The 12,750-nt window shown below is 50.2% G+C and overlaps 1 protein-coding gene across 2 annotated transcripts in view; it reads right to left on the bottom strand.

Annotated features, from left to right (window-relative positions):
* The window catches only part of Ccdc88c (coiled-coil domain containing 88C), a 127,596-nt gene that overhangs the window by 16,498 nt on the left and 98,348 nt on the right, over positions 1 to 12,750 (bottom strand). For both annotated transcript variants that reach the window (XM_038337617.1, XM_038337618.1), the window contains exons 23-27: positions 11,581 to 11,726; positions 8,825 to 8,914; positions 7,174 to 7,412; positions 1,802 to 1,990; positions 212 to 280 (exon numbers count right to left, since the gene is read on the bottom strand). In XM_038337617.1, the coding sequence (XP_038193545.1) occupies positions 212 to 280; positions 1,802 to 1,990; positions 7,174 to 7,412; positions 8,825 to 8,914; positions 11,581 to 11,726 (733 nt within the window). The remainder of the gene's footprint in view (positions 1 to 211; positions 281 to 1,801; positions 1,991 to 7,173; positions 7,413 to 8,824; positions 8,915 to 11,580; positions 11,727 to 12,750) is intronic.

Here is a 12,750-nt window from a genome sequence, read left to right as displayed (position 1 = left end):
GGGCCAGTGAATTCCCTACCTGGAGAGGCTGCCAAGCAGAACTGTGTGGAGAGGTCCCCAGCAGGGTGGAGAGGCAGGCTCAGAGACGCTCCACCCTAACATTTCCTGCCACACCTCTCTTGTGTGTTAGATATCCATGACGCCCGTGCCACTTGGCTCAAACTCAAAGTGCGACCAACAAAAACCCACCTAAACCACACCAGCTACTCACCTGGCTGCCGGTGGTAGGGCCCCTCAGGCTCCATGGAAGGCTCACAGAGATTGTCTTCTGAATTACAACCTAAGGAGAGAATCAAGTTAATGTGTTGGGGTTTCTAGAATGCCCACAACCCACAAGGAAAACCCTGGGGTCCCGGGCTACATGACCAACTCAGGCCTTTGTTCAGCCCCCTCAATCAAGCAAGCAAGAGAAGGTCCAAGGGGTGAGGGAGGGGTGTGGATGGTGCCCCCGCTCATCTGTCTACCTGGGAAGAGAAGATGGGCTAACGCACTGGACTGACCCCATCCAACTCAAGTCACACTGTGCCTGTGCATGAAGAGCAGGGGAGCTCTGGCCGTGGGGCCAGGGAAAGCAGCCAAGAGTCTAGTGCCCCAGGAACTTCCCAACTCCCAAAGCTAGCAGCACCAAAGGCAGAGGGTGTGCGATCATCTTTAAGGGTCACAATGTCATCAAGTGGGGTGGGGGTGGGGGGAAAGAGCAGACAACTGGGACCCATCATCTAAGGGGGGAGGGTGAGCAAGCCTAGAGCCCTCAGCCCCTAACAAGATATTAGTCAGCAAGAGGCCACTCCAAGATTGCCTGCTTCTACTTGAACACTAAACGTGGGGTCATCTCTGAAAAGATCTCCATACTGAAATCAGTTACCTACCCGCTGGCAGCAAGTGTGCAGACTGTGAACTCAGGGACCCATGAGTGTTGCTTGTGTCTTACTCATAGCACCAAGGTTGTGCACGCTTCCTTCCAGGCCGAGTGCACAGGTGCAGCCCCGGGGGGAGGGGGGGCATCATAGTCAGCATATTTTCATCTTCCTTCAATCATATGGAGGGCGGTTCCCTTCTGTTTGCGTATTCTAGACTTTCAAACGCCTCTCTCTGGCCATCACTTCTTTCATAGCATCCTGTTCTTGTTTCGTGGCCACAGTAATATTTTTTTTTTGTTTACCACCGTTAGGCAATTTAACACTTCCATCTCAATGCTTCCAAACACCCCAGTTTATGCCAATGACTTCTGATTTGGCTTTTCCTCTGCTAGGGGCTGCAGGCTCTCGGGTGCCTACAGAATCCTTGAGCCTCTGTGGGCTTTATGTGGCATCTGACCAAGCCATCTGGCTAGGATCTCTTCAGCTAGTGAGACTCAAAGACTACCGATTTTGCTCCTGAGGCGTGTACAGCCACTGGAGTGCTAGGATATAGCTGTCTGCAAACCCCTGACTGATGTCGCTCCTTTTGGTATGGGACATTTGCCCTCAGTTCTGTCAACAGACTTCTGGGTTAGAGACCCTCTCATTCATCTTTTCTAGAGAAAATATCTTCTGACTCCAGGGAGCTGCCTGGTATCAGCCCAGCCCCGGTGCCACCAATGCCTGAATGCTCTTGCTGATGGGTCCTGAGGCTTTTCTCGTGGTACTTAGGCCTACTGATGGTTCAATTATTTATCCAAACTCACTTGGCTGGTAAGTAGAGATAAGGCTTGCACCAACTTGTGACTCTGAAGTCTTCATCAGCTTTTCCCCTCTGAGAATGTCTCTGGTCTTTAGAAGGCCCAGGGCCAGAGCTCATCATCTAGAGAGGTCATACTCACCTTTGGTGCGGCCTGGGTGCTTGGGGACTGAGGTGGAGCTGGAAGGGGCTGCCGTGATGGCTGAGGTTGAAAAAGTCCGGGAGCCAGGCTCTGAGGGCCAGGACTTCACAGCTGGGTCCGTGGAGGCATCTGTGCGATCAACACTGCCTCCTCGTGGGGACCCTCGCTTTGGTTTTAGATCCCCGGAGCCTGGGGCAGAAGACATTGAGAAATGAGGTTGTGAGCCCGAGTCAAGGCTGGGCAAGCACACGGAGGCCCAAAGCAGGTGCGGCAGAGCACAGAGACTACAGAGACACAAGCTGGGTGGCCCCCCAGCTAGGACTGAGAGTAGGAGGCACCACAAGGCTAGCTCAGACTCCAGTGTGGCCACATGGTTATCACTGGGGGACTGGTGGGGAGGAAGAACACAGCAGAGATGATCCAAAAGTCAACTACGGAGTACGCTCTCTGCGATCCTCTACAAATCCTGTCTCAACAGCCCGAACAAGTACCTGCAGCTGTCTCCAACCCTGCCACTGAGGTGCTAAGGGCCCTGCCAACTGGGTTCTTTGGGGTGTCAAAAGGAAGTTCACTGACAAGCTCACCACAGTTTGTTCTCAGAAACAAAACAAAAAATAAAACAAAAAACAAAAACCCAAAAATCTTTAATCTCTGCAAAGTGGTTTTCACCTTGTATCTTAGGTTTTTATGCAGTGCTAAATTTTCTGCTACAACCTCATTTCTCAATGTCTTCTGCCCCAGGCCCCGGGGACATACCTGCTGAAATTAAGCAATATTGTTGAAAAGCATTACCTCCAAAAACAAACAAACCAACACCCCTCGCCCCAAAACACCTAACCAAAAGAAGTGAGTGTGGGATCTCCAGATCCAAAATATAAATGAGCAGGGAGGGCTGAGGGCACAATGAGATGGCAGTGTGCGTGCATCACACATGTAAGACCCAGGGTTCGAACCCAGAAAAACAAAAGAACACACGGGAGCATTCCCAGCAGCTGGCCAGGCTGCAGGTGGAGGTTGCTCGAACATAAACTGGACTCCTCAGCCCTTCCACTCCAGACTTCTTCTCCGTGTGGTCTCAAGGCTCGGATCTTAGGATCTGGGCCGAGGAGGAGATTAGATTTTGGATGCTAACCCTGACGAGAAGCGAGCCTCGCGTCTGGTCGAATGGATAGTGATGAGGCCTTCCTGTGGGTCAGGTGAAAATGAAGCTCCAGAAGGGGGTGGAGATGGGCAGACAGTTAGCATGAGCACCAGACAGACAAGCACAATTCCAACAGCATGCGAGGAAGACAAGACTCTGGGGTCAGGCGCCACGATGGCTGGGTGTTCTTAAATTAAGACAGGGTCACAAGCTGAAGTCGGCGGCAATGATAACCAACCTTAACGCTGTCATGGCTGCAGGTTTATATGGTCACCTGATTTCTACGGTGACACTTCTTTTCCATGTGCCGCACAGTACTGACAATAACCTTTCCTTTTCAAGATAACGTGGAGTGCAAGCACTGAGTCACTTTAAGGGAGAACATATAATAACCATATAGGAGCCGGGGCCACGGCCCAAATCACAGAGCTGTGGTGTGAGGCAGACAGTGACGGTGGTGGTGACCTCTCTGGTCAGCATCTTCCCCTGCTCTGGGTGCAACTTAAGTCCTGATATATGTTCTGTCCACTATGGCTTTAATGTCACCATCCACGATGTCAAAGAATCACAACATGGTCATAAAACTCCACTCTGGCTGGGCGGAATCAGCTCAATTATTTAAAATGCTAGAAAAGAACAGGGCCATCCTTCAAAACACAGACTGGGGGCTTAGGAGCGGAAGGCAGCAGCTGTGTTCTGACCAAGAGAGGGGAGCAAAGTTGAGCTGCTTAAGAATAAATCTTTAGAAAGGCAGCTCACGGGCTGGCAGTACTTCAGGAAGGGCAGCGACAGCTAACCACGCCTGCTTTGCACGCGCACAACAGAAGCTTGCAGATGCGGGAGGGGAGGAACACGAGGCCTCTTCACTTACTTAGCACGGGTCTCCTGGCCCAAGGGCAAGTAAATGCACGTACATCCCGAGGGTCCCCTAAAACTGTGCTGTGCTGAAGAATGGTCCAGGGAGCATGAGAACTCATCTTCTATTTTGCAATCAGAATCCACGATGGCTACTTTGTAACTGGGGTGAGGAACAGGGGTTCCACTAGGGACCGCGTGGCCTTTAGGGACTAACTTCCTTTGGTTGGCAGTTTGAATTTTAGAAATGAAGGAGGGATACACGATGCAGACACATGGTAAAGGAGGGGGGTCAGAAATCCCCGATGTCTGAGAAAGAGACAGACTCGCTGGGAGAGGAGGGGATGTCAGAGGAAGACCAGAACCGCAGGCGTTTAGAGAGAGCTGGGTGGGCCGATGGAGACTTGTCTTTATCCTTGCTTTTGCTTCTCAAAAAGGGGCTCTTTTTGCGCTGGGATGCTAAATTGTTATCGATGTGATAACCCAGAAGAGGAAAAACAAAAAACAAACAAACAAACAAATGAAATGAACAATAATCACAATGAATCTAGGCTAGCAAAAAGTACTTAGGAAAGCGGAGCCCTGTCCAGCCAGTACCCAATACCTGAGCCAGAACCATTTATGCTCTGACTCAATTTAATTTAGTGGCACACGGGTGCCAACCATTACTCCTGAGGTGCATCAGGAGAAAGATACGCTGCCCCAGGAGCCGCCGGTTAAGATGACTTTTCAATTTCAGTGTGTTAAATTATTAAATACGAATGCTTATTAACATGGAAGCCAGCTCTCTTACTCATTCATTTTAATGACAGGTTCCCTGACAACTCACTGGACACACCTAATGACATGCTGGCCCACTGTCAGGGTACAGTCTGCCTGGAGCACTCACAAAAGGCTGTAATTCTAGAATCTCCTCCTTCGGCAACATGAGTTTAGAAGCACTCGAATATCTTCTTCATCCCCCTCCACCTGAGACCAGGGGAAATGATTTCCTTTCAGATCCCCCACGTCCTCCACTCCTTGAAGGGGAGCATCTGACTGTACCTGCCAGGGTATTCACTGCTCCAACAGATTTCTGGTTTAGGATTAAAGTGGAGACCAGACTCTCTACTATTTCTTTTGCCACAGCACCACCTAGTGGTCAAACCCCACGTTACAGACTAAGGGTTCCAGGTTAGTGACCACAGCTGAGGGAGGCACTGAACAGAACTCCACAGCTGCTGTCACTCCAGGCCCTGCCAACTCAGGAGCCTGAAGCTGAGACACCAGGCTTGGATCTCTATTACTCTATCGGCTCAGTGTTACCTTTGTGAGACCATCTTCTAGAAAATAAATAGCATAAAAGATGGACAGTAACAATGCCCACCTTGTGGGTTAGGAATCAGAGGAGATAGAGACCTTGCAAAATGGCTCAGAGGGTACTCAGCTCAGCTCCCAGGGGCAGTTTGGACCAGGCAGACACTTTCTCTGAAAGTTTGCTTGCTTGCCTTCTGGGTTTTTGTTTTCTTTTTCTTTTTTACTGAGACAGGGTTTCTCTGTGTAGCCCTGGAACTCGCTTTGCAGAACAGTCTGGCTTCAAACTCAGCGGTCCACCTGCCTCTGCCTCCCAAGTGTGAGGACTAAGGGAATGTGCTACCATGCCAGGGCTTCTGAAAGCTTTCTTAACGCAGTTAAACTGAGCACAACTAATTCATTTATTCAACTCAAACAACAATATAGGCAGAAATGGAAAATGTTAAAAAATTGCCAATATGGAAACTGGAGACCCTGGCTGGCTATCAGAAATGTTAATGTCTAGAGCTAGTTAAGAGCTGAGGCGTGCCAGCCCTCACCTGTCATCCCAGGACTCAGGAGGCTGAGGCAGGAGGAATGCCGTGAGTTCACGGCCTGTCTGGGTTATATGAGTTTAGACTGAGCTGCAGCATGAGACCCTGTTCACTGTGACTCACCTTTCACCCACTCCCGTCCACATAAAGGACAGACGCAGCTGACGGGAGCATGCACATGCCTCCCAGCTGACGTGACATGAGCACTTGCAGTGGTGAACATGCCGCAACCCACAACAGAGGGCACCTGTGACTCCTTCTCATGTGTTCTGTCAGCCCGACAGCCCGGGCTTCCCTGACATACATTCAAAAAGTTCCAGTGTCTTTAATAAAAATTTAAGTTACTTAAGAATGAAGGTCTGGCATAAATAACCTAGCGCTCCCTCCCCATCACACCCCCAATAGTGAAAAGTAAATTTGAACTTCTTGGAATGTTTAAGGTAACTTGTATTTCAGATTCGATGATAGTTATTTTTGATATCACAGCATCGGAAATTTGGACCTAGCCTCAAAACTGCTAGCAGTGACCATGATAACGATGTCTGTATCATATCTGCCTTGCTAACCTCTTCTTTTTGTATGTTGTGTGCACAATAATCTGTATTGTTTAAAATAAAAAAAAAACTGGGCATGGTGGTGCACATCTTTAATCCTACTCGGGAGGGAGATACAGGTGGATCCCTGAGTTCCAGGCCAGCCTGGTCTAAAGAATGAGTCTCAGGATAGCCCCCGGGCTGCACAGGAAACCCTATCTCAAAAATAAAGTTTTTTTTTCTAATTTTATGTGTACGAGTGCTTACTTGTGTGAGCATTTTGTGTGTGCAGTGTCTGTGGAAACCAGAGATTTCTGGAGCTGGAGTTACAGGCAGTTGTGAGCTGCCATGCGGGTGCTGGGAATCAAAGCCATGTCCTCTGCAAGAGCAGCCAGTGCTCGTCACTGCTGAGCCCCCTCTCCAGCCCCAACAATCTGTCTCTTAGATGAGGGTTTTACTGCCCAGGAGCATGGTAAAACACCCCAGTGGTGAAGTGCTGTCAAGACCAAAGGCATTCACCAGTGGCACAACCACGTGCAGCTCGCCCGGTCTGAGACGCTTAGTGAACTACAACACGGACTACTAGCGTTCCTGTCTCACTTCAGAGCTCCTGGCCAATCCTAAACGCCAACCTTCAGGGAAGATACACCCAGTGTCCCAAGACCACAGTGCTCAGGTCGTATATGTGTGGGGAATAAACCAAGGTGCTTTTCAAATGATGAAGGATGATAACCACTCGTGACTTTCTAACACTTGGCACGTGGAAGGTGTGGTAAATACGGGTGTAACCATAACCTTTGACACGCCTGAGGGAATTCCAAACATGCAGCCCATGTAATAAATGGTGCTTCCCATTCTAAAGTAACAACACAGCCATAGCAGAGACGGCTTGGTGACATGCCCAGGTAGGGGACACGCATACTGCCATGTTCCCACGGAGACATGGCACACCCGATCAGTGGGTGGAGCTGTCAGAGCTTCTATCATTGCTCTGGCACATCTGGCAGAAGCACCTACCTTTCCCCACAGGCCCGTTGTGGGTGTCACGTTCTTCTGCACAGTTTGAACCGGATGGGGGGATGTCAGGGCTCTCTGTCTGTGATCTGACAGTCTGGGAGGCAGGTGGTGAGGCGGGGTCTGAGGGCTCCAGCTGCCAGGAGGAGTTATCTGTGGTGGATTTTAATCGTTCTCTGGAGCCTTCTTTCTTTGGTTTGATAAGTTTGACTAGAGCTTTGGCTCCGATCCAGTGGTTCTTCCTAGGGAGAAGAATTTTAGGAGTTACAACCCACGCTCACAAGAGGAAAGCAATGGCACTGGGATGGAGGTCTGGCTCTGTGGCAGGGTTCTTCCTCGTATTCACAAGGTCCCGAGTTGGATCCCAATAACCTCAAGCAAAGAGGACGGTGTTCATGATCGCCATGATCTTATTTACACCGCTAAGGCCTGGAACTGAGAAGCCTTGCTCCTGGGTGCAGGCTCTGCAGTTAGCAGAGGGTATGCGGCATCAGACCATGCTGGTCTCCTAGAAGACAACACTTAACTGCACTGTTACCCATCTCTCATGTGCAAGAACGGGGCCGTGCTATCTAGCTGCTTCGTGTTTTCCCCGAGAAAGTCATCTCCAGGTGTAGCTGCTGAAGTCAACCAGTGACGGCTCGTGCTCACCGACTGGCATTCAGGAGGCGCACCAGGGCAGAGGTGTCTGGGTTAAAGGGAACAGAGGGCATTCTCGGGTACCTGGAGGAGAGCCCCGCTACACACCTCTGGCTCTTGTTCACCTGTCACTCCTACTCCTTGTTGCAGCCTCAGTTTCCCCACCACATAGAAGATGGAGACTGGGCGGCTCAATGAAGCTCCCGTGAGGACTGGTGGTGATTTCAACTCCATGGCCTACCCCAGGCAGTCTAAAGGGACTCTCAAGGCTTCAGGCCAGCGACCAGGAAAAGTACTACAAGAGATGACGGGCAATCTACAGGCACTGAGCTAGCCCCATAACCCGGGGCACTGCTCATGGGGGTAGATTCACTGTTCAGGCTTGTGAAGCCATCCCTGTAAACAGTGTGTCTACACAGGGAATAAGGCCAATGTATATACCACATCTGGTAACTGTGGGGCCCGAGCAGGGGTTCTGCGCACGATCCCTTTCCCTCCCGGGACCCTGGCTGTGCTGTAGACATCATGTTAAACTCTGACAAGTCAACCACATCATTCAACTTTAGTGACTGACTCACAACTTTCTGACTGTTATCAAGGTTCACGGGTGAGTCTAATCAGGGTGTCTCATCAGGGCTGGCTGGCACTTGCCACCCCTCACAGGACCAGCTGGGGTATACAGGGCAGGGCTGAGAGCTCTTCTCTGCCGTAGGCCAGTGGTTCTCCACCTGTGGTCGTGATCCCTTTGGACCACATATCAGATATTTACATTAAGATTAATAACAGTAGCAAAATTATTGTTATGAAGTAGCAAAAAAATAGTTTTATGCTTGGGGTCCTCACAAAATGAAGAATTGTATTAAAGGGTTGCAGCATTAGGAAGATTAAGAACCACTGCGGTAGGGGCACCTATAAGTGGGGCGCAGGGCTGGTCCCATCCTATGGCTCCCAGACTGTCTTGTCTCTCAACTAAACTGACTATGATCATTGTGCCACCGATCTAAGATCTACTCACTTCTTTGGAGCAGGGTCATAGAACTTGTACTGATCCATGATTTTTTCTTCCAGCTTTTCCTTGTGTCTCCGTAAAGCATTTAATTTGTCTCTGTGAACAGAGGGACAGGAAACTGATCGATCCAGTTTAAATAAACAAGTGAGAGTACTCAACAACCCAATCTAGATCAGAAATCGGAATCTGGATTCAGACCTGAGGGGGTTCAAGCCTACACTGCTCACTGAATTGGGAATTTAGGGTCAGCAGTACTAGCTATGCATCCAGCCGGCCTTGTTGGCCCACTCCTTTAATCCCAGCACTCAGGAGGCAGAGGTGGGTGGATCTCTGTGAGTTCGAGGCCAGTCAGGTCTACACAGTGAGTTCCAGTCTAGCCAAAGCTACAAAGTGAGTTCCTATCTCAAAAAATCAAAACAAAAACCCAGCTATTCACCTCTTGGAACACCTGTGATCACCTAAGTGGGCTTAAGAGAGCAAATCTCTGACCACCTGGGAACTCACGCTTGGAACTCCCACGATTTCCCAGCCAGGCCAAACTGTGCAGAACTCAGCACCACTGGCCTGAGGCAGACACTCTAACGCAGCAATGCCACCAGGCACGTTAGCACTTGAACACTGAGACTGAATGCCAGTGTAGCAAAGGCACCCTGGGGCCTGGTAACAGCTTGTGAGGCACACTGCTTTCAGAGAACAAGCAAGAAGGCAACAGGCTGAAGGCCACAGACTGGGGCCTGTGGCAAGCCTGAGCATGCCCTGGGCAGCCAGCCCCGGCAGAGCAGCCATGCGGGAAGAAAGCACCTGGGTATGGTGACCCCTTGAAAAGCCAGAAGCTCAGGGGCCAAAGCAAATCTCTGCTTCTAAATGGCAGAAACCGGCTTATGCTTTCAACATCACAGTAGCGACTGGCAGTCCCAGTGCCTCTGCTTCCTGTCTGCCATGCTTGCTGAACTCTGCGGGCCTTCTGTGTGGTCAGCTGGCTCCAAGCCCCCAGCTTCCTCATGGGAAAGTGAGGCCCTAGGCAGTAACTGCTCAGGTTACTTCATTGCTGAAGCAGAGAAGATAACATCTATGCGGAACACTTTCCCAAGAGCCCCATGAAGGCTGCACTATGGGAAAAGGCAATGAGGTGCACGCTGCTTGGAACAAGCTGAGAAGAGGTGTGCCAATCCACTGGCCTTACACAGACACTCTCTAACACAAAAAACATCACCAATAATCTCCCTAGGACCAGTCTTCTACGCTGTTTCGTTAGCATCTGCCCAACCTCGGCTGGCGACTCTACCACATGGATTACAGAGGGTAAACTTTAAGCAACTGCCACTTAGATCCCAAATTACAGTGTGGGCTGGCACATGAACCATCCCGAAGGAGGTAGCAAGCAGATGCATCAGGCAAAGAGGAGGCAGCAGAGTTACATCAGAGAGAGCTGGGAAAACACTAGGGGTCCAGTGACCACACCCCTCCATAAACATGCCACTTCCTGCCTTTGTTTTGAGACAGGGTCTCTCTATGTAGCCTCGGCTCTCTTGGAATACGATACGTAGACCAGGCTGGTCTCAAACTTACCAGAAATCCACCTGCCTTTGCCTCCTGAGTGCTGGGATGGAAGCCACGCACCACCATGGCCCACTCCTCTTAAGCGCACTGAGCCCAGCAGCACAGGGCTTGCACAACTGTGGGTTTCCAGCATCAGCGTTCTTCCTCACATTCACTACCGCTGACAAGTGACATGACACGCATCCCTCCAGATGTCCCAGTAGAAGCAATGTCTAGCTGGACAACCCTCTCGCCTACATTCCTAGCACCTAGATCACCTGCCACACCCGCCCCTCCTTATCCAACCTGGCCTCTCTCAACTCAGCACCACAAACGGAACCCCCCACGCGCCCTTCTGTGCCTCTCTAATCCCCATGGGAGGGGACACAACTCTGCTCATACCTGTCGCCCCAGGGTTCCAGGCTCCCAAGGCCTGCACAAGGATGGGGGGGGGGGGGGGGAGGGGTTAAGCAAGGCACAGGACAAACTTACTTGCTACAGTCAGATGAGATAGAAACTGATTCCCAGTTTTTAATCTGATCCCTGAGATACATCTGGTGCTAGCTGCCTGTTTCTACAAATGAACTCAAGTCTAGAAGTAGAGAGAGACACACCCCCACCCCCAGTGGCAGATAATGCTTCAGAAAAAGCAGATGAAGGCAGAGGCTATAGCTCAGTTGGTAGAATAACTGCTATGGATGCATGTGAAGACCTGAGTTCGAGCCTCAGAATCCATATAAAAAGCCAGACCAAGTGGAGTGCCCTTGAAATCCCAATAGGGAAGAGACGAGACAAAAGGACCCCAGGGGGTTCACTGGCCAGCCAGCCTAGCCTAATCAGGAAGGTACAGGCCAATGAGAGGCCTTATCTCAAATGATACTCCAGGTTGAACTCTGGCCTACACACACACACACACACACACACACACACACACACACGCATATATGTTTTCACACAAAGAGAGGGCACATGGGAGCAGAAAACCTCACACATGCATGAGTTAACCTCTACCTCTTTCAGAAATTGAGAGCATTCCATAAAATGGTACAGTTCCAACTCCAACCCTCCAACCCTAATGGCTAGGGGCTGTTCTCTGTCTTGAAAGCAACAGGTGTATTGGGGGAGGAGAAGATGACTCAGGGGACTGAGTGAAGACTGCGTACTGTAGGGGCTGAGGACAGTGGGGGGGGAGCCCTTATGGACACGCCCACTGCGGCACTCACATGTACTGTTTCTGCTCCTCGTGGTACTGCTCCTTGTTCTCCATGTTCTGCTCTAGCAGCATCTGGTTCTGCTGGCTCAGCAACTGGATCTGGCTCAGCAGGTGATGGTTCTCCTCCTCTAAGTTCCCCTTGAGACGGGAGAGCAGCTGAAACACAGACCAAGACTGTGATGCTACGCTGGGAACCCAGCCTCTCAAGGGAAAGGAACACTCGCCCAGGGTGTCCATCTTGGTGCTGTCTGCACCCATGAAGACCTGGGAAGGCTCAGCGAGCCTGCAGCCTGCATTTCCTACATGCACACCTGACCCAGCAGCCAGCTGCAGCTTGCGGCTGCTGAGAGCATAGGTGAGCCACTCCAATGGAGGTGTGAAGCCAGACACACGAGCGGGTGCTGAAAACTCAATATGAAAAAGGGGAATACAAGATTACATTATGAAATAGTATTTTTGATCTACTGGTTCAATAAAATGTTATTACAATTAATTTTCTGGGGCTAGGGATGTGGTTCAGTGGTAGAGGGCTGCCTGACATCCCAGCACCGAAAAAAGAAAATTTTAGCCGGGCGGTGGTGGCGCACGCCTTTAATCCCAGCACTCGGGAGGCAGAGGCAGGCGGATCTCTGTGAGTTCGAGACCAGCCTGGTCTACAAGAGCTAGTTCCAGGACAGGCTCCAAAGCCACAGAGAAACCCTGTCTCGAAAAACCAAAAAAAAAAAAAAAAAAAAAAAAAAAGAAAGAAAATTTTATTAATCTTGAAAAGAACTGTTTTGGAGGTGGCTACTACACAGTGCTAAATCACACGTGTAGTTTCCATGTATTTCAACTGGAAGCTCTGTTGTGAAAGACAGCCTGTTCTGCCAAGCCAGAGACTAAAGACCGTGGGCCTTCCAAGACATCTAGTGTCTTGTGCCCTAGCAACACAAAAGCAACCTAAGAATGGCTGTGCCCCAACAAAACTACACTCTCACACACACTGACAAAAATCTCATAAAACTTTCCCTAGCCACAAATATCACTGTTTGTTTGATTTTTACCTTCAACCATTAAAAATGTCAAGAGCCATTCTTAGTCCATGGGCTGTGTAACTGCAGGTAGTATAGGGAGCCTCTGGCCTGTGGGCTGAAGTTCACAGACTTTCGTTTTAGAACAGCGGGAAGGCCCAGAAGCGTGA

The sequence above is a fragment of the Arvicola amphibius genome, chromosome 7 (assembly GCF_903992535.2).
Source record: "Arvicola amphibius chromosome 7, mArvAmp1.2, whole genome shotgun sequence".
Lineage (NCBI taxonomy): Eukaryota > Metazoa > Chordata > Mammalia > Rodentia > Cricetidae > Arvicola > Arvicola amphibius.
Note: the sequence above shows the minus strand (reverse complement) of the source record. Positions and strands in the feature narration are given on the sequence as shown.